Source organism: Schistocerca cancellata, chromosome 2 (genome assembly GCF_023864275.1).
Source record: "Schistocerca cancellata isolate TAMUIC-IGC-003103 chromosome 2, iqSchCanc2.1, whole genome shotgun sequence".
In the NCBI taxonomy this organism is placed as follows: domain Eukaryota; kingdom Metazoa; phylum Arthropoda; class Insecta; order Orthoptera; family Acrididae; genus Schistocerca; species Schistocerca cancellata.
This window is the reverse complement of record NC_064627.1, coordinates 263158739-263180269: the sequence shown is the minus strand read 5'-3', so window position 1 is coordinate 263180269 and position 21531 is coordinate 263158739. Positions and strand designations below refer to the sequence as shown.

General features: G+C 41.3%; 1 protein-coding gene across 1 annotated transcript in view; it reads right to left on the bottom strand.

Annotated features, from left to right (window-relative positions):
- Window positions 1–2020, bottom strand: part of LOC126153086 (uncharacterized) — an 87369-nt gene extending 85349 nt beyond the window's left edge. Inside the window, exon 1 of the mRNA XM_049916047.1 lies at window positions 1950–2020. Coding sequence (XP_049772004.1) covers window positions 1950–2020 — 71 coding nt within the window. The remainder of the gene's footprint in view (window positions 1–1949) is intronic.
- Window positions 2021–21531: the final 19511 nt, after the last annotated feature.

Below are 21531 nucleotides of genomic sequence, written 5' to 3'. Positions count from 1 at the left end.
CCTCCACAGTGATCCCTCTTGATGTTCATACCCCTTATATGGGCAAATCCTAGCAGGCCTGGTAACAATACTAAACAAGAACATTAATGCATTCTGATTGCCGTTCTGCCTGGCACAGAATTGCAACTCTAATCATTTAGATACCCATCAATGGTGTGTGCTTGTATGAAGTTATACAGACATCTGATCATGTATGTTAGGTACTTCACTCTTTTTAATAGGGAGTGTAAATTAAATATTAACTGCCAAGAGCTTCGACTTAACAACTTCGCCTCAAAAACCAAATATCATGGCTACAATGAGCAAGGCCTGGGTCCAAGTAAACTTATAATAAATAAAAAACCAGAAAATAGAGTGTGAATGAATTTGTCTTCTTTGTGAATAGCATCTCCTTATGCTCAGTTACATTAATGAGCCCACATATAGAACACCGAATAAAAAGCCAAGGCAAGGAACCCTAACAAAATTCCACAAAACAATGTCAGTACCATTTTCACTTTATAGCACTGAGACTTGGAAAGTAACACTGGAAATGAATGAACAATACAAACCATGGAAATGAGAACAATCAGTATTTCACAAAATAATTTAATTGCACTCACTCACCAAGCAGCAGCAGAACACACACACAAGAGAAAGTTGTGATTAGGCAAGTCTTCGGAGCCAGTGGCTCCTTCCTCAGACAGAAGGGTTGAAGAGGAAGGAAGAGGGCTGAAGGAAAAGGACTGGAGAGGTCTAGGAAAAAGGGCAGATTTTGGGAAAGTCACCCAGAACCCTGGGTCAGGGGAGACTTACTGGATGGGATGACAAGGAAAGACCCTTTTCCTAGACCTCTTCCCCTTCAACCCTTCTGCCTGAAGGCCACTGACTCCGAATGCTTGCCTAACTATGAACTATCTTCCAAAACCAGTGATAAAAAGATCTTACGTTTTGACTTATCTTCAGTTTTGTCAATTTCATTGTCTCGCTCAGATTTTGAGATTGATCTTTGCAGTGAGTTCACAACTTTCATGAGAAAGCACAGCCTTAGGGACACCTACATTATGTAATATAAATATGACATGAAACTGCAGCTTTCAAGAACTTTCACTCATGTATTTATATGTCTACTAAACATCTTGTACACTATGATGAAAAAGTACAGATACAGATGAAAACATAACAACAGTGATATACGTATCCTATTACATTTTTTAAAATTGGACAACACCATTGTCATGTTGAATAAAATTTAAGATACTTTAAGCTTTTCACTAACATTACGTCACAACCTAAAACATTCGAACACAAACTTGTTGTTCATGAACATCACTAAATAAAGATTTTACTTGATGTATGTGTGATATATGTTACGTTTTTGTCACATAACAATAGCCAGGAAAGGGATCACTCTCATATAAACTACATGGGAAACGTAAATAGATAAAACTTAAATGTAGGCTCTATTTTAACCAGACTTGACAAGTTTTATCTTATTTTGTACTAAATGTTTTACATGTGAGATAATGAATGCACAAATTATTCAGTCACCAAAATCAATTCATGAAATGGGCTAAAAATCCCATGTGCAAGGCAAACTGCCATGCATGCTATTTCTCAATGACAAAACTGTCTCCACATGGATAAAGGAAAGATATAAAGAAGCATTATAAATTTTTGCAGCTTACATCAGAATGATGCACCTGTGAAGCATGTATTGTTGCAAATTGTAAAGATGTTAGGGCTTCTGTTCCTTAGTGTGGAAAAACTTTATAATGGTATCATACTTCAGGAGACATGCGTGGTTCACAGCACAAGAAACAATCATTAACCTGTCAGAGATTCCCCTCTTGCTGTGCAATTACTGAACAACCCTACACGCCTGCCATTATTTAATGCATCTCAACACGACCAGCAATGTCGCATATTTGAGATGAAGGAGAGCTCAAAGCGACATGACGTGTACTCACCATGGCTGTGTATTCTGCTGCCCCTGCTCACAATTGCTCTGCTGCTGCTGACGTGGCTTCGAGTGATCCATCAGAAATATCTGCAACAAACTGTACAAAATTAGCTCCTTGCAAAATCTAAGACACTTTAGGACAATAATTTTCAAGTATGCTATCATTAATATTAAAAATTACTTGCTATACTGCTCAACACAACAATACGGATACCTGTAAGTATCATGACAGCTGTGTACAGACCAAAAGACTTTTCCCAAGGTGTCAGGATTCACAAAACAATGGATTAGTAAAGCAAATAAGAAGTATGGTCATCATGCCACAGGGAACAGTTCTGGGATAAGTGTGCAAGAGCTTCAGTCTGAACACTGAATTCTAATTGTGAAGCAATTGCTGAGAATTGCATAAATTCTGACGAAATTGGAAACCTGTGCAGATATTCAGGAATACTTGGACATAATTTCTGCCTAGGCTCACTGAATGGCAGCTTCCTTTAAATGTGAATGAACGCAAAATAATGTCTATACACACGAGAAAGAGCCAGGTACTATCCAATTACGAATTTAGCAGTGAACATTTTGAACAGGTCACATTGTATAATGCCAACAACAGGTATGAAACCAGACATGTCCTTAAAAACAGTACTAGGGAGGGTGAATGGAGGGCTTCTGGTTTTGTTGGCAGGGTTCTGGGAAAGTGCAGTGCACCTCTTAATGAAATGACATACAAAATGCTAGAGTGGACAATTCTAGATTATGATCCAGTGATGGCTGTCACTGTCAAACTTGCACTGAAGAATTCACAGCACGTTGAAGGATCGTAAAAGGATGGAATAGCACATTTGAAATTGTAACAAATGATGGGATAGTTAATTTAAAAATCTAACAGATATACCCAGGGAACGTAAATGGGATTTTTTGGAACATAAAAACCCTGTTGTGTGAATTTGAAAATGACTATGCAACCATTATGCTGTCACCAACATATACCACAGATGTGGATCCAGAGAAAAGATAAAGGTGGTTAGAGTACCTATAAGGATACATAGCTAAGCATTTTTCCTTGTACAATATGTGAATGGAATGGGACAGACTCATGATAATATTGTTGCAACACACAGTACAGATAGACAAGACAGTCATATGCTTTCCACAAGTACAAAAAAGGATAAAAAACAAACAAAATCTGCCTGACATGGCTGTCAGACTTCAAGAAGAATTGTAATATTTCCAATGACAAAGGAAACAAGTGCTAATAGGTGTGAATATTCCTGAACTACCAGTGTAATAAGTCACACTTGCAAGATACTGAAAAAAGTTGCTTACAGTAGAATGGAAAAATCCAGAATCCGATATTGGTGAAGGGCAGTTTAGATTATGGATAAATGCAGAGACACTAGAAACAGTACTGACTCCATGATTCTACTTAGAAATTGGGACGAAGAAAGGCAATACTGTGTTTATAGCATTTGTAGATTTAGAGAAAGCTTTTGATAGTGCTGACTGGACTACACTCTTTGAAATTCTGAAGATATCAGGGATGAAATACTGAGACTGGTAGAAACTATTACAGGGACCAGACTGCAGATATGATAATCAAAGGACATGAAAGAGGAGCAACGATTGAGAATGGAGTGGGATAGGAGCGCAGCGTATCACCGAAGTTATTCATTCTGAGCACTGTGCAAAAAGTATGGGAAACCAAGAAGAAACTTGGAAAGTTCAGATAGGAAGACAATAAAAGCTTCTAAAATGTGTTGCTACAGAAGAATACTATAGATTAAATGGGTAGACTGAGTAACTAAAATCACTAGGCCACATCCCAAGGCATCAACAAATTGTCAATTTAATGAGCGAGGGGTGGTGTGGGCTGTAGAGTAATACCAAAGTTAGAATGCAATAAGGAGGTGAAATTGATGTGGGTTGCGGTAGTTATGCACAGATGAGGAGACTTGCACAGGTCAGACTGGAGATGAGAGCTGCATGAAACCAGCCTTTGGACTGAAGACCGCTAAAAACAATTATCACTGAAACACATCGTGGACTTTTTGGTGTGTTTTACATAATTACTATGCAATTCATGCTTAAGTTTATTTAACCAAAGTGAGTCTATCATTATATGACGACAAGACAAAGTTCTTGAGCCCACTAAACAATTTAAATATTTGCGGATGAAACCAACTAGTACGTACTTCGCAAACCACCATAAGGAGCATGGCGGAGAGTACCATTTACCACTACTCGTCATTCCCATTCCTCTTCCACTCGCAAATGGAGCGAGGGAAAAATGGCCACCTGTCTTCGCGGTCCTTGCGCGAAATGCTTGTCGGCGGCAGCCACAGTCGCAATCGCTCTGCAATCAGCCGCAAATGCAGGTTCTGTAAGCTACCTCAAAAGTGTGTCGCGATAACATCGTCTTCCCTCCAGGGATTCCCATTTAAGTTCACGAAGTACTACTCGCTTGCTGATCGAATCTGCCGGCAACAAATCTAGCAGCACGCCTCTGAACTGCTTCAGTGTCTTCCTATAATCCAATCTCGCGGGGATCCGAAACACTCGAGCATTACACAAGTATGAATAGCACCAGGGTACTACAAGCGATCGGCTTTTTACATGGGCTACACTTTGCTAAAATTCTCCCAACAAACCGAAGGCTAATATTAGTTTTCCCTACTACCGACCGACCTCAAGTTCGCGTTCCATTTCTAATCGTCTCGCAACGTTGCGTCTAGAGGAGAAGAACTTGGAATACATCAACCAGATCATGGACGATACCACCTGCACCACCTACAAAGAAGCGTAGCAAACCACTGCCAGCCCCACTGATGGTTGAAGACGTAAGAAGAACAATTAGTTTGTATGAAATTATACGGCTGAATTTTTTTGTAGACAGCTGAAGAAATTCAGCATTCTCCTCTCGAACCCCGCTCTCAATGGCGTCAAAATGGGCGGCGGCACTAGGCCAAACGAGTGGAACTACGGTTCATAAAATTTCTAAGGGTTTTCTCGGAGCCTGCCGGAGTGGCCGAGCGGCTCTAGGAGCTTCAGTCTGGAACCGCGCGACCGCTACGGTCGCAGGTTCGAATCCTGCCTCGGGCATGGATGTGTGTGATGTCCTTAGGTTGGTTAGGTTTAAGTAGTTCTAAGTTCTAGGGGACTGATGACCTCAGATGTTAAGTCCCACAGTGCTCAAGCCATTTTCTCGGAAAAGCGACCTCGTCCATACCGATATCTCATTTGATCCAAACCCAGGACCCACTTTTCTTTTTAACTCAACACTCGCGATTGCTTGATTATTCGTTAACAATATATTGCGAGAAATGTAAAAGGCGTCTGACGATGCACGGAGTCTTAACAGTCAGCTTCTTACTGACTCATGACCACCGTGAGCTATTTACCAGCAGACTCAAAGGTCAAATAAACAAATGAGTTTCTAAAATACAAATGCATTCTATAGTTCTTTGTATATATACTATTCCACACTGTTCGTGGTTGCAGTATGTCGCTTTTAATATTGGAATACTGACTTTGGCTTGTGCACAAAATTTTTGCCATTTGTCCTTAAAAAGTAAATAAATCTCACCAATTCGTTAAATCAGACAGTGCTATAAAAATTTCATACGACGGTATCTTAAATACTGTGACAGAGGTTTTCTACAACGGCGAAAACTGGCTGCTTCACAATTCACTTTACCGAGCGAGGTGGCGCAGTGGTTAGCACACCGGACTCGCATTCGGGAGGACGACGATTCAATCCCGTCTGCAGCCATCCTGATTTAGGTTTTCCGTGATTCCCCTAAATCGTTTCGGGCAAATGCCGGGATGGTTCCTTTGAAAGGTCACGGCCGATTTCCTTCCCCATCCTTCCCTGACCCGAGCTTGCGCTCCGTCTCGAATGACCTCGTTGTCGACGGTACGTTAAACAACACTAACCTAACCACAATTCACTTTCCCCTCCCGTGTATGAGATTCATATCAAGACTGCACAAATCAGATTCTCACCCTTGCTTACAACTGTTATTCACGCTTTTAACAATTCCTGCTTTACATACATGTCCTAGTCATTCCCTCAAACATTATATCACATTAAAATAATAATACTAAACAAAATAAAAAAATTAATACTTTTGGAAGCCGAGACTACTTCGTAATTTATACTTTTAAAACATCGTTTCATTAACTTTGTGGCGACAACTTACTCAGTTTAAGACATCCTCTGATGTAATTACAAAAACAAATTAGCGTCTGAATGTTGACTGTAATGCGAAGTCATGAATTTCAGTTAAGTTTTAGTAATTTTCACTATTTCTGAAACTACGTCAAATATAAAATCCGTACAATATTTACGTATAGTTACTCTAAAAGGCTGTACAAAATTTCACATTAACAGGTATTTGGCAACGGTCTGCATTAATTCCCATGCACGAGTGCAAATTAGACGATCTGCTGTGTGTCCATGTAATTTTAGGGCAGCATCATTCAGCCAGCAGAGAACGACAGGTTATATTGATAGGCTCCTTAATTACGTTGTGCCATAAACTTGGCGTTTGCACCCCTAGACAGGCCTCACCGTATTTCGTTTCAGGACTATACCAGCGGCAGTGTTCGGCGACAGTTGAGTCCCTACGTTGTTAGAAGCCAATCGAAATAAAGATGCCGGAAAACCTAAGCAAAATCACACCCACCGAAGCTGGAAAGCGCTAAGAGAGGGCTCGTTTCATGGAATATTAGTACGGATGTCAAAAAAAGCGTCACAGATCGTAGTGGACGCCTAACTTATCTATGAACAGCGATGAGAAATGGTTGTAGTCTTTGCAGCACAACTCGCAACATACGGAGGCAGCTGAGTCCGTTGTCTAAATATCGAGCGCAAACTGGAAATAACAACTTGGCTTAGCGCTAAGCAGCACACCATTAATCAGTGACACCGATCAAACACCAGAGGTTTATGGTACCCGGGAATTTGGTTACAGTTAATCATTAACAAAAAATGGTTCAAATGGCTCTAAGCATTATGGGACTTAAAAGGGCCAACGATTTGCAGTAGTTGTGGAGGGAGAGTAGCGAGTCTTCAACTTCACCGCTTTAGAAATAGCACAGAAACTTATATGGACGGCTGAGCGGAAAACACTGTGATTAGGTGCGCGAAGATCCATCAGGATATGAGTACAGTGTCAAAGCCACTATTCTCTCAAACTGAAGACTGGTGCTGATATAATAAGAGACATACTGACTCACTGTAGACACCAGTCCAGGTCGCTCCTTACTGTTACATATGTATCGCGGCAGATATTTTGACAGACATGCCCAAAAAGTTATCATTCACAGCCGTTAATTCCATACGTACAACCAGAGCATTGTACTATCGGCAAAACGCGTGATTCTCGGCTGAATTAAAAGAACAAGGCCGCTGAAAGTTTTATGTAACTCGTTGTCGAATTACGTTAAACACTAACACCCTAAGCCCTCACATTATATCCACTAAGTAGACACTGCAAATTCGGAAAGATTTATTCAGCTATTTTTAGGTGCGGCACAAAAACGATTTAGTCGAAACAGGAACAAATTTCTGTCAAAAGATGCTGAAAGCTGGTGGTGTCATATTGAAACAGTATGGACACGACTACGACATCAATCTGAGCGACAGAATTCGCAGGCTTTCCAAGGAAACATGAAATGCAATGTAAAAACGAACACGAAATCTACCTCAATTTCCATTTCACTAGGAAAAAATGAATATAAAAATTGTAACAGCCCACTCGAGCCAACGGAAAAGGTCATACACTGAATAGGATTATATGGTAAAGGTAGGAAACCTGATCATTACCTAACAGGCAATCCCTCTTCACATGAACTAACCAAGCCACACTTCAGTTTCAGTGCTCGCGACATTGCTCCATACACTGACACAAGCCACTGTTCATGAGAAACACTCCTTTGCGGACAAAAGCAAGCAGCTTGCCCAGAATTATATGAAGTAGCCTCTTCTTTGGGGACCGGAATAATTAAATCAAATAGACACAGAAATTTCGCTGAGTTTAACATTTACACATGTTGACAGGGGCTACGATCGTTCATCTCAAAACACTAAAATACATTTACTTAGTGACTCCCCGTGAATTGTTTATAACTTTTTCAAGTAGCTTTTCATTCCCCGAGGCTATTGTGGAAAGATGCAGGAAACTGTCTGATCTTGTGGGATGGGACTGAAATATTCGTACTTTAACAGCCCATCTAAAACACCAGACAAGTCAATCAGATGGTGGACGAGATTGTTTGCTAAAGTTAGGAAAAGTGATCCTCACGTTTTGTGAAACTAACCAAGTCAAATTTTTAATTTTAGTGCTTTATACATCGAACTACCACTATGAATCAGAAAAAGGACTTTGCGGAGATGCCCAAACCAGCGAGGCGCGCTAACGAAGCGACAATAGCCTCCCACAGTGGACCAGAAATAAGTAAGTGTAGAAATGTCGCTGATAGTTCAACTTTCATATTTAGATTGTCCAGCGACAATCTCACTGCTGTCAAACATTAAAATTTCGACAATTAAATTGTACTTTTTCATACAGCCGTTCGTAAACAAAAGTACTTGAGTTTGTACAATTTTTGTCGTACTTGCGTTGAAACACAAACACTTCTGGTAACTAGATTCGAAAGAACATATTTTCCTGAACTAGTCACCAATTATTTTGAGTGTCAACACAACTATGACAGAAATTAAACACACCGAAATGAATACTGTGCAAGGGCCTATAACTGCCGATAATCTCACCAACGTCACGGTGGAATCTGTAAACAAATACTCGATTAAATAATTGCCAGTGGATATTTGCGCAGAATTTATCGAGGTAGAAGCCACATGAATACCTTTACAAGATGCCCAAATGGCCACACAAGTTTCCTCAGGATAGTATTAATAAAAAAATAACGCTGGAGAAACGGACGTTTCGGCGATGGTTACCATAGTAGACTCAGAATAACGTCACTGTAACCGCGACCGAAACGTTGGTTACTCCAGTATAGCTTTTACATTATGACTCGATACCATATTCAGAAAACTTTGTCAACTGACTCTGGCCGCGGAACCCCACACAATGACGCAAATTAAATTATTCGAGGAAAAAAGAAACAGTACAGAACTGTACTATTTTTTCACCGATCACCGATCACTGCGCGACGGTTTACACATTTCACACATTAAATAACAATAGTAAGCATTCAAGAGGGCAAATATAAAACGGGCCTTTTTCGCCAGCCTGCGTAAGCAAACTACAAGAAAAGAATTGAGCTGCACCTGTTGATAAGACTTTACACTCTTTTACAGCGAAGTCGTTAAAGATTACCAGCGGGTATGCCTAAGGCACAGAAAGGCCGCTGTTACGAACAAATGCGAATACATTGGATTCCTCGTAAGGCCGCTGTCAGGCTCGTGGCTGTAAAGAACGACCGTGATAGCTACAGTGGACTTGTCCCGGTGGTTTCACACATCAACTTCAACAGTTACATATCCTACGGCAATGACTCGGTGTGTCAGCTCCATAGACGACTATTGTTTTGGTCTGCAGCCGTTTGCACTCCGCAGATGAAACCCGGCAACAGCGCTGCCGCAGACTTTCTTTCGCCTATTGTGGCGTAACTTATATGCCTGTGACAAAACATGTTTCCCACGAATCCCGCACCATCGATAAGCAAAATTCATAAAACTACAGCTGGCGCAAATCACAGATACATGTAATATAACGATAGCGTTAAGTTGATTCTTTCATCACTCGGAGCGCACTTGTCGTTTTGAGAAATTGGCTGCTGTCAACGAGTAGATCAGCAGTATTCGCTTTACGATTTTTGCATTTTAGTTGCAGATTTTTGTACTAAATTCGGTGACGCCGTTTCCTTACATACTGAAGCCAAGCTCGTTTAGTTCCTGATACCGATACTTATATTGATTCATTGGATGCAAGTATTATTTCGCAAGATAGCAAAAACTGTTAGCGGAACCACAAATGCGTTTGCTATTCATGTCACAGTAAATCAGAAAGATTAAATGTATTAGAAATGAAGATATTATTGAACACCCGCATTATTCACTACACCCGAGCTCGAACGACAACGTTCAGCTGCGAAGTAAAATCAATAGCAACAAGCGAAAAAACTTAATACAGGTCGTTGACAATAACAATACACGGACTGACGCCAGATTCTATAAAAATAATCAGTTTTTTTGACAAGACAGCCATGCAGAAGCCATGCAATACCAACAATACGATACTGATCTACATTTACGAAGTCCTTCCTTTTATGTTGGCGCTAGTGACTATTTGTACAGCACACAAAATATCTGCTCATTTCATAATCATCTTCTATTAGCAAAGCACCAAAGAACACCACAACACCAAAAAAGAAGCATTTGCATACTCTGCTGAAATGAACGTCATATACATTCCAGTAAAGCACGTAGAGAAAACGTAGTAGAAGTAACATAATATTTACAGTTGATTGCACGTCATCCTCTGCGCAGTATTTTTTCAGTAATCTGCCTTTAAAAATGTCTCAAATACTATAGTTTCATAATAAGATAACTATTAGTGTAAGTTAATAGCGGCAGAACAACAGTTTTGCAACAGCGTCAGCACTCGCAAAGTCCTAAAAACAAAGCAGTTTCCACGGAAAAAAAATCGACTGCCACTGATTTCTAACGAAGCACGGGTTGATAATTGCAAAGAAGCCTTCCTACCTCGCACTAGAGCAATTTTCAAAAAAAGATAAATACACCGGTAGCCAAGTGCCTCGACCGATGCGCAGCGAAGGTATCGTGCAAAGTGAAGATTAACTTCTATCCTGAATTACACATTCAGTGGCAAATTTCTGTTCTAACTCTTTTCAAAACTAACAGAACCACCAAGTAGATAGAGCGACGTACGAACGTATCTGTTAAAGTCCTGCCTACATGAACTGATACCGATACCCGAACGAATGCTAACCACGCAAACAAACACCCCGTGGCAGAACTTATTGTACGCCACTTCAAACAATCACAGAATTTCCATCTAACAATGCACTATGTTTAACTAGTAAGATTCTCCGCCGCAATCAAGAAACTGACATTAACACCCTCGTTAGCATCTGCGTATTTTGAACCATAAAAAGAATGCACGCTGTGTGTATCTTCGAAGAATGCAAAATAACTTAAAACGGGTCGCATAAATTTTGCGCAGCGTGCACATTACCTGTTCGCTGTGTCGCTGCAGAAACGTGTCGGCAACAGGTGGTGTCGTAGTCGACGTCGAGAAGAACCGCGTAGGTGGAAGAGAGAAGTCAGCGAGAGTAGACCCTTCCGCTCCGAGCTCCTTCAAGAAACTGACGTCCCGTGAGTGCTTCCCCTGACTACCGCACGCACGCACGCTAGAGTGGCGCTACCTAGTAGTACTCCTGGCAACTACTAATTCTCCCCTCCCCGCCGCCCTCTCGCTGCGTCCCGTTACTCAGACGCGCCAATGGCAACGTAAGGAGCGAGAGCTTCACCCCTTCCCCTACCCTTAAGGGGTGAGAGTTTCCCCCCCCCCCCTCAAGGGATGAGAGCTTCCCCCATGATGCGACAATACCATTGTATTTTGTTTTTGCCATCTTCCTAATTATCTGCTCCTTAATACTAAACTGGCTGATTTCGCTGGTTCCAATTTGCATTGAATCAAATAAGTACAAATTAATTATCATAGAAATAATACGATAACATTATTGAAAATAATTATTCACCCGGGGAGCTAAATATTTATTTCAGAGTTCAGACAACCCTATGATTTTCCAAAAGAAAATATTTAATAAATAAAATCTATTATTTTATATTACCAGTTCGAAATATTAAAAAGACAGTAAACATGGGGATATACAATTGTCTAAAAACGGAAGTAAGCCTGGAACTGAACGAAAAGTGTTTTAAAGTACGGAAATCTGTCTGTCATAGGTAATTTACCTGAAACTTTGGTATTTGTGTACCGTGTGACTACAAGAGCACTAGTCTCTGTAGAAACAATACTGCGAAACAAATACACGAAAGTCGTAAAAGAGGTGTTATTTGATAAAAATTAAATATTTCATTGAAAGGACTATGTTAACAAGTCCAGTATTAACAATCTTATTTCTAATATCGGAAGCTGCTGTGAAGTCGTACTTTCTTCCCTTATTTGTCATCGAAGTGCATTTATTTAGTCATAATAAGCAACCATTAAAAGATATGCTTAGCTGCAGCCTCAGAATAATTTTTTTCTAAGAAGCAGAAAGAAACATTTTTGCAACTTTCCCAACGGTCTTCTCATCGCAGTGTAACATTTCATCAAACTGCTTGTCTCAGAAAAGCTCGTGAATCTGAGGGCCCACAAAGATACCCTCTGTGGCTTTTGATTCATTTAATCTCGGTAATTTTTCTCTCAAGTTCTTATAGGCTTCGCCTTCGTGATTCATTTTTTTAACAAAATTTTTCATTAACGTTGCAAGATGTGCACCAGGTGAAAGAAATAAGTCTGCTTACGTTTGTAACATGGCTCGAATGACGCTTTATGTTGTTTCATGAAGATGTTAATTTTGCTTAATGCTGCAATAGCGTCATGATCGCATATGCTAGTCACATCGTAAACTTGCTTAAAAACGCACGGTCAGACGTTCGTTAATTATACCCACAAGTGCGGGAAGTGTCGCTTTCTCTAAGCCGGTTGCTGGTTATGTTTGAAAAGTGAGCGGCTTAGAGAAAGAAGTGACGACACTATTCTGCAGGGGCCATCCATCATTTTGCAAGACAACAATGCTCTGGCGTAAATGGAGCAAATTGTCAGTGATACCTAGGACCCACGGGGCTGGGAAGCGCTGTACCGCCCAACATACAGGACTTCAGCCCTTGTTACTTCGACTCGATTCTTAAATTGAAGGAAGCACATCACGGCATTCGCTTTGAATTGTGAGATACCTCGGGCGGAGACCACTTCACTCGAACTATCAACACAACTGGAGCTGCTGAGGATGTCCCACAATTTTCACAGCGCTGGCGACGGGTTACACAGAATGCTGCTCACTACTCTGACTACTTTGAAGCACAGGGAGACTTTGGAACATCTGTCTCTTGTGTGAAAGTTGAAAACAAATAGTTGCCACCATTAAAGTTCCAACACTCGTATTTAAACGTTTTCCGTAATGTTTATAATATGTGTTGTAAATGATTACTGTATGTATACAAGAAACATGCGTTGCAGGCCACTGAGGCTGCTTCGCAAATAAAAGAAAGCGTAACGCTTATGACATAGTAAGAAACAGCCCCTTATTTTGGTGCATAGATGGATGGTAATAATGTTAATAACGATGATAATATTGGAAAGTATTTTATTTTGCGATCTACTAATTTGAGCCGCCATGTTGTAGCGCGGCAAGAAGCAAAATAGGCACGCTCGAGCATTTGTAGTTTGATATCCAGTTTTGACAAGACATCACTGACAGACGGTCGTTATTAACAGCCTGGCGCCAGCAGCGGAGACTTGGCAACATTGGATACGGCCCAGGGTGGCGTGCATACCTGCCTCCGAGTATCTAGCCGCTAATAGCCCCTGCTGAAGGGCGACCCACCCCTTTGAGATAAGAGCGGAAAAATACCCACGCCAGCTGCACATTTCGCAAACTTCCCAACTGCGCCGTTGTAACTTTCTAGTGGAAAATTCTCAAATCTTTTGCCTTGTTGCCTCTTTGAATGTTGAAAATTTTTCTTATGGACGCCGTAAGTCCATTCATGATGCACACTATGTAATGAAAATAACACATAGTCTTTCGTCTGTCACCTCCACATGTCTATCCTGCAGTTCACATTTAAGTGCCTGGCAGAGAGTTTGTTGAACCGCTTTCAGATGATTTCTCTGTCGTTCCACACTCGACCAGCACGCGGAAAAAAACAAGCACCTAAACCCTTCAGTGGGGGATCAGACTTCTCTCGCTCTCTCTCTTTTTTTTTTTTTTTTTTTTTTTTTTACAATGGTTATTTCTTCCTATTTTGATGGGAGTCAACAAAATACTCTCGTATTCGGAGGAGAAAGTTGGTGATTGAAATTTCATGAGAAGGTCCTACGGCAAAGAAAAACGCCTTTGTTCGAAAGGTTGCCACTCCAACTCACGTATATCATCCGTAACATTTTCTCCACTATTTCGCGATAATACAAAAAGAGCTGTTCTACTTTGAACTTTTTATATGTCCTCCGTCAGTAGTATCTGACGTGGATCCCACACCACGCAGCAGTGCTCTAGCAATGTACGTAAAAGCGTAGTGCAAACAACCTCTTTACTAAAAAAATGTTCAAATGTGTGTGAAATCTTATGGGACTTAACTGCTGAGGTCATCAGTCCTTAAGTTTACACACTACTTAACCTAACTTATCCTAAGGACAAACACACGCACCCATGCCCGAGGGAGGACTCGAACCTCCGCCGGGACCAGCCGCACAGTCCATGACTGCAGCGCACCAGACCGCTAGGCTAATCCCGCACGGCCAACCTCTTTAGTAGATCTGTTGCATAGTGTACGTGTTCTTGGAATAAAACGCAGTCTTTTGTTCTACTTCTCCACAACATTATCTATACGATCGTTCCAATGCAAGTAGTTTGTAATTTTAATCTCTGGCTGTTTCGATGAGTAGACAGCCTTTACACTTGTATGATGTATCGTATAACCGAAATTTAACGGATTCCTTTTAGTGCTGATGTGGGTGATCTCCCACTTTTCGCACTATACAGATATCTCGTCCAAATAATTTTGCAGTTGGTTTGGATACACTGATGACTTTTCTGGATTTCTAGATGGTAGATGACATCACCATCTGCAAACAATCCAAGAGGGCTGCTCAGATTTTCACGTAAATTGTTCTTATAGATTACGAGCAACAGATGACCTATATAATTTTTTTGGGGAATGCCAGAGTTCACTTTTGTGTTACTCAGCGACTTTCCGTCAGTCAATACGGACTGAGATCTTACTGACAAGTAATCACGAATCCAGTCGCACAACTCAGACGCAGGCTATAGGCACGCAGTTTGATTAGAAGCCTATTGTGAAGAACAGTGTCAAGAGGTTTCTGGAAAGCTAGAAAAAACTGATTAATTCGAGTTCGCTCTCGACAGCACTCATTAGTTATGTTTAACAAGAACGATTTTTTCTGAATCCTTGACAGTTATGAGGCAATACCTAGTTTTATCATGGTAATTAATAAAGTTCGACCGTAGCATATATTCGAAAGACCTACTAAAACTCGACGTCACTGATAAGTTTCTATAATTCATCAGATTGCTTCTATTCCCGTTCTGGAATATTGGTGAGACCTCTGCAACTTTCCAGTCTTAAGGTACGGCTTTTTCGTCGAGCAAGCTGTTGTATACGATTACTAAGTTTGGGGATATTCTGTCAGCATTCCCTGAAAAGAACCTAACTGGTATACTATCTGGACCGGATGACTTATCTTTATTAAAAGATTTATGCCGTTTCGCTGCAACGAGGATATATGATTCTAAGTAAGCATTTACTTAGCCGCCGGCCGGAGTGGCCGAGCGGTTCTAGGCGCTACAGTCTGGAACCGCGAGACCGCTGCGGTCGCAGGTTCGAATCCTGCCTCGGGAATGGATGTGTGTGATGTCCTTAGGTTAGTTAGGTTTAAGTAGTTCTAATTTCTAGGGGACTGATGACCTCAGCAGTTAAGTCCCATAGTGCTCATAGCCATTTGAACCTTTTTTTTTTTTACTTAGCCGCGCGGGGTAGCAGTGCGGTCTGTGGAAGCCTTTCACGGTTCGCGCGGCTCCCCCGTCGGAAGTTCGAGTCCTCCCTTGGGCATGGCTGTGTGCGTTGTCCTTAGCTTAAGTTAGTTTAAGTTAGATTAAGCAGTGTGTAAGCCTAGGGGGAAATGACTTCAGCAGTTAGGTCCCATAGTCCTTACCACAAATTTCCATTTTTTAAAATTTTATCAGTTATGCGTTGCGGCGGTTAAACCTTCGTACTCAGGTGTAAAACATCTTTTACGTACTCAGGTATACTGAACCAGACGACATCAAGGACTACATGTACATCCACTTGAGTACTATGCAATTCACACGTAAGTGCCTGGCAGAGAATCCTTTCCATCAGCTTCAGACTGTTTCTCTACCGTTAAACACCGTGTGGAGGAAGCGACCACTTAAATCCTTCCGTACATACTCTGATTAATTTGTTACGATTATATTTCTCCCTCTTTAGTTGGGTGTCAACAAAATATTTCCACTTTCGGAGAAGGAATTTGGGGTAATGTAAATCAGTTATACACAACTGCAACCAGTCACTTTTTCAATAATAATGCTTTATTACATTAACCGGTTTTCGAACCCTTTCAGGTTCATCTTGAGATGATTTCGGGAGGATCCGGGAAGTTACATCATTACTGGTAGTAGCATAATGCTGGGTGCTAGTTCTATGGCAGAAAGATGGGTCACACTTTAATGTATCGTCATGACTATACCTTATCAAACAAGTGTGACCCATCTTTCTGCCATAGAACCAGCACCCAGCATTATGCTACTACCAGTATTGATGTAACTTCCCGGATCCTCCCGAAATCATCTCAAGATGAACCTGAAAGGGTTCGAAAACCGGTTAATGTAATAAAGCATTATTATTGAAAAAGTGACTGGTTGCAGTTGTGTATAACTTATTTACATTAATATACAGTCACGGTTCTAAAATATCCGTAATGGATAAGCATAAGAAATTTGGGGATTGAAACTTCATGAAAGGATCTTGCCTCAACATGAAACGCCTTTGTTTTAATAATTGCCACCACAACTCGTGTATAATATCGGCGACACTCTCCCCTATTTAACGATAACATAAAAATAGCTGCCCTTTCTCGAACTTTTTCGATATCGTCGGTCAGTTCTACCAGGTGCAGATCGCATATTGCGAAGCAATACTCTTGATAGTCTACAAGACGGACAAGCGACCTCGTAGTGGATTTGTTGCATCTTCTACGTATGCTTGCTATAAAACGTAGTCTTTGGTTCGCCTTCGTCACAACATTATCTATGTGATCGTTCCAATTTAAGTTGTAGTTGAATTAACAGCCCTTATAATTGTGTCATTCATCGAGTAACCAAAATTTAACAGATTCCTTTCAATATTCATTCTTCTCATTATTTAGATCAATTGCCACTTTTCGCGCCATACAGATATCTCGTCTAAATCATTTTGCTGTTGGTTTTGATCTTCTGAGGATTTTACTAGACGGAAAACGTAAGCATAATCTGCAAACAATCAATCAGGGATACTCAGATTGTCTCCTAAATTGTATGTATGGATTAGGAACAGCAGATGGCCTGGGGAACGCCAGATATCACTACTGTTTCAGACGATGACTTTCCGTCAATTACTAAAAACTGTGACCTTCCTGACAGAAAATCACGAGTGAAGTCGCATATCTGAGACGATACGACACAGCTACGCAATGGGATTAGAAGCCGCTACTTGAGAATGAGACAGAACAAAAAACAAGTCACGATAATAAGTGAAAACATTTCATTGAGCAAAGACTGGCCGTCACACTCTGATTTTTAGCTGTCGGTCAGAATTACGGGGAGTTAGCATTCATTACGATTGCAGCGCAAACATTGGCGTACGCGATTCTTTCGAAATAGTGTTTTCTTCGTTTATTGACGTGTTTATTGGCCCACTCCTTCACCATAGGTCTACTTGAAGCAACGAAAACTTGCTGTCAGTTGGAAAACTACAGGCAATGCGACGCTCTTTCCGAACGTGGTCCGTCGCAGAAGGACCGCACGTACGTGCCGAGTTGGAGAGGCGAAATGGCCAGTTCCGGGAACTGCAGGTAAATTCCTGTAGGTCGTGTCTCCAGTAACGCATCGGCTGGGCGTGCAGGTTTGCCAGAATCCTTTGGAAATACCCGCGTCCCGTTGCTAAAATCCGCTAGTGTGTGACCAGTTAACGATAGCCTGTTATTTGCATTTCCCACGACTACATTTAAGTGTAGTTGTATTTTAGGTCGCTCCGGGTTGATACTGCTTGACATTTTACGTTATTACTACGTGAAGGTCTAGTCGAACAGCAAAGAAACTTTATTCCTATTTATGTGGAATACTCCAAACTTATTCAGGTCAAAGATCCGCTATCAGTCCCTTCCCCAAGCATCGACCCCGTCCCACTCATCCTGTATTTCGCTGTAGTTTCCTGGCATTCCAGCTTTCCTACACGTTGCAGCAGCATCTGCAAAGAGCATTACTGAGGTTTGGATGTTATTCATGAAATCGTTTATTTAAAAAAATGGCTCTGAGCACTATGGGACTTAACATATGAGGTCATCTGTCCCCTAGAACGTAGAACTACTTAAACCTAGCTAACCTAAGGTCATCACACTCATCGATTCCCGAGGCAGGACCGTAGCGGTCGCGCGGTTCCAGACTGCAGCGCCTAGAACGGCTCGGCTACACCGTCCGGCAGATATACTTGGTGTTTTAAAAAAGTATTCCATATTTTGAGAGGTAGTACGCTCCAAAGCAAGAAAACATGTTCAGTAAACTTGGGTTTTTCAATAGATACCCTAACAGCTGTGCGCGCCTATTCATCTTCCCCACTGTGAAACACGATTCTTCTACTGCAAATTTTTTGCTATTACGAATGACCTACAGAATTCAGTAAACAAATAAACAAACAAATGAGAACACGTTAGTCTGTTGCTATGAAACAGCAGAGCTTGTCAAGTCATCTGTTCGCTGTTACGCACGAGCTGCATTTCTGAGTCTTGGCTGGAGGAGGTGTTCAGTGTGGTGGCCATTCGTATTATGGCACGCATCTGTCCGACGTCCTACGTAATTACGCATTCTGTGAAAAATTCCAGGTACGTCACGGCTTCCATTATGTTCGTAAGAGCAAAGACTAAACTAGAAAAGTGAAATCATTTCACAGACTTCTCAAAATACGTACCGATGCCATTAGAATTATTGTATCTTACCCAGAACTGTGAATACGGTTTGCAGTAACAACGCTAAAATATGTTGACTGCATGCCGTATCCATGGACAATAAAAGGGAGTTGTTCTAACTTTTTTGTTGCGTTCTATGGGTCTTTCGTAATAGCAAAAAACTTGCATTAGAAGAGACGTGTTTCAAAGCAGCGGAGATGGAAAGCTACTTATAACTCTTAGAGATTGCATTTTAGAGCCTATTTTTACTGGATTTTTTTTTAAAGCCATAGTTCGTAACAAATATGGATTACTTCTTTTTGTCGCCTTGTACTGTGGAAAGTAACAGCCCTATAACACTCCATCCAAATACTCAAATACTCACGAACTTACTTTTGCTACTGACGATTTCGCCTCGTTAAAGACTATGCATTCATTCCTGTTTGCTTCGAACTTCTGAATCCAGTCACGTCTCTGATCCAGTGTTCCACCGTCTTCTATTTTGTTAACTACTCGAGGATACGGAAGTGTGTACAGTGTATTTCGACAGTCAAAGAACACCGCACCAATCTGCAGACTTTGGGATCTCATATGCGAACAGAGTTGAGTTTCGCAAGCTCTGTGGAGCAAATGCGCGTTTTCCAAAAAAAACTCCTGTTAAGGAGGCATGTAATGTGTTACAATATTCCACAAATAATGTACGTCACTAATATAAGTCTACAGCCCTAAATATAAAGTACTTTTCTGACTATCCTTCTTGAAGATTGAAATAATATGCGGCTTTTGACAATCGCCTGGTTCTTTCGCATCAGCTACGTTGAACGATTTCAGTTAATTTTCTAGTCTACCTCCAACAGGGCCATGGCTTTAGTGTGCCAGTGTACCATTTCTGTGGAAGATATGCCTTTACTTTGTTGAACGATGTAGACTTTGAGGACTTGTATTGTGAATCAAGTTGATACCATATCACTCTGAACAGACACGCGTATCGACAACGCGGATTTCGCTTAATGGCCGCGAAGACAAGATGAGGGAAGTTAGAACTCGTACTGAGGCGTATAGGTATCGTTTTTTCCTCCCTCCTTGTGCAAGTGGAACAGGATATTCCAGTTTTAGAAAATTATTGTAACAATGCTGATGCTTCATGTTGTATCTTACATAGACCCACTAATTAGTTAAGATGGTGGATTCTGTTGTATCATCATATTGTATTATATTGTGTTAATAAAGAGTTTTTTAAAAAAGGGGGAACGACTAGTGGCGTTGTAAGATACGCTGTACCATCTACCGAATTGTGGCTTGAGGAGAATACATGTAGCTGTAAATGTAGATATCGTTCTTGACACTAAGGCAACGCAAGAAGCAAAGGTAACATGCGGCTTAGAACAAGGTAGTGTGGAAGGACCGCTGTTATTCACGTTGCGCAGAATGTAACAAAACGACCGTCTTGAGGAAGAAACTGAGGACATTAATCCAGTCCAGACATACCATCTACCACCTAGTGTCGAAGACACAGGATCGACCATAGCCGCTATACCACCTCTTGGCAGCAAACGTGAGCTTGCATGTTGAAGGAAAGCGAAAATACGAAGTGGCTTCATCAGTAAGTTACCCAGCATTATAGCAGGCCAAGTAACTTTTCTCGACTGCTGATACATATGCGTGATACTATTTTTCAGTATAGCCTCCAAGTCTTTCTAAACATCATTCGAAAGGTGCTACCAATTGTTCATTTCCTGGACGTCATAAATCCGCTCCTTGGTCGTAGAACCATTCGAGAACCGCTAGCCGGCCGCTTTGGCCGAGCGGTTCTAGGCACTTCAGTCCGGAACCGCTCTGCTACTACGGTCGTAGGTTCGAATCCTGCCTCGGGCATGGATGTGTGTGATGTCCTTGGGTTTAAGTAGTTCTATGTCTAGGGGACTGATGACCTCAAATGTTATGTCCCATACTGCTTAGAGCTATTTGAAGCGTTTTTTTGAGAACCGCTATGCGATCGTTCTCATTGTTAGAAAACCTCTTTTCTCCTGTATATTCTTTCAATTTACCGAAAAGATGGAATTCGCTTGGTGAAAAGTCTAGACTTCCCAATCAGCATTACCTATGTGTGTGTGCTGCTTTGGTCAAATTGTTGGCACAGCTTCACTACGGTTGGACACGACTTTGCAGTGTCACGGTGATCCCTGCGCATTTTAAACATTTTTTCCCCACAAAAATCGTTCTGCGCCGCGTGCTTCAAGTTGTGGGAGGCTTCCATTTGTGGTGCCATTACAATTGCGCTCTGTGATGCAGCTGTTATTCGTACTGCAGCAGAACTATGTCTGCAGGGAATATGGAACATGTACTCTCTTTTGATAATGCGCCATTATTGTTACACAATGGTCTTAGCGTCAGACGACATGTGTAATTTACTTTCTGAATTCTATATCTACATCTACATTTATACTCCGCAAGCCACCCAACGGTGTGTGGCGGAGGGCACTTTACGTGCCAGTGTCATTACCTCCCTTTCCTGATCCAGTCGCGTATGGTTCGCGGGAAGAACGACTGTCTGAAAGCCTCCGTGCGCGCTCGAATCTCTCTAATTTTACATTCGTGATCTCCTCGGGAGGTATAAGTAGGGGGAAGCAA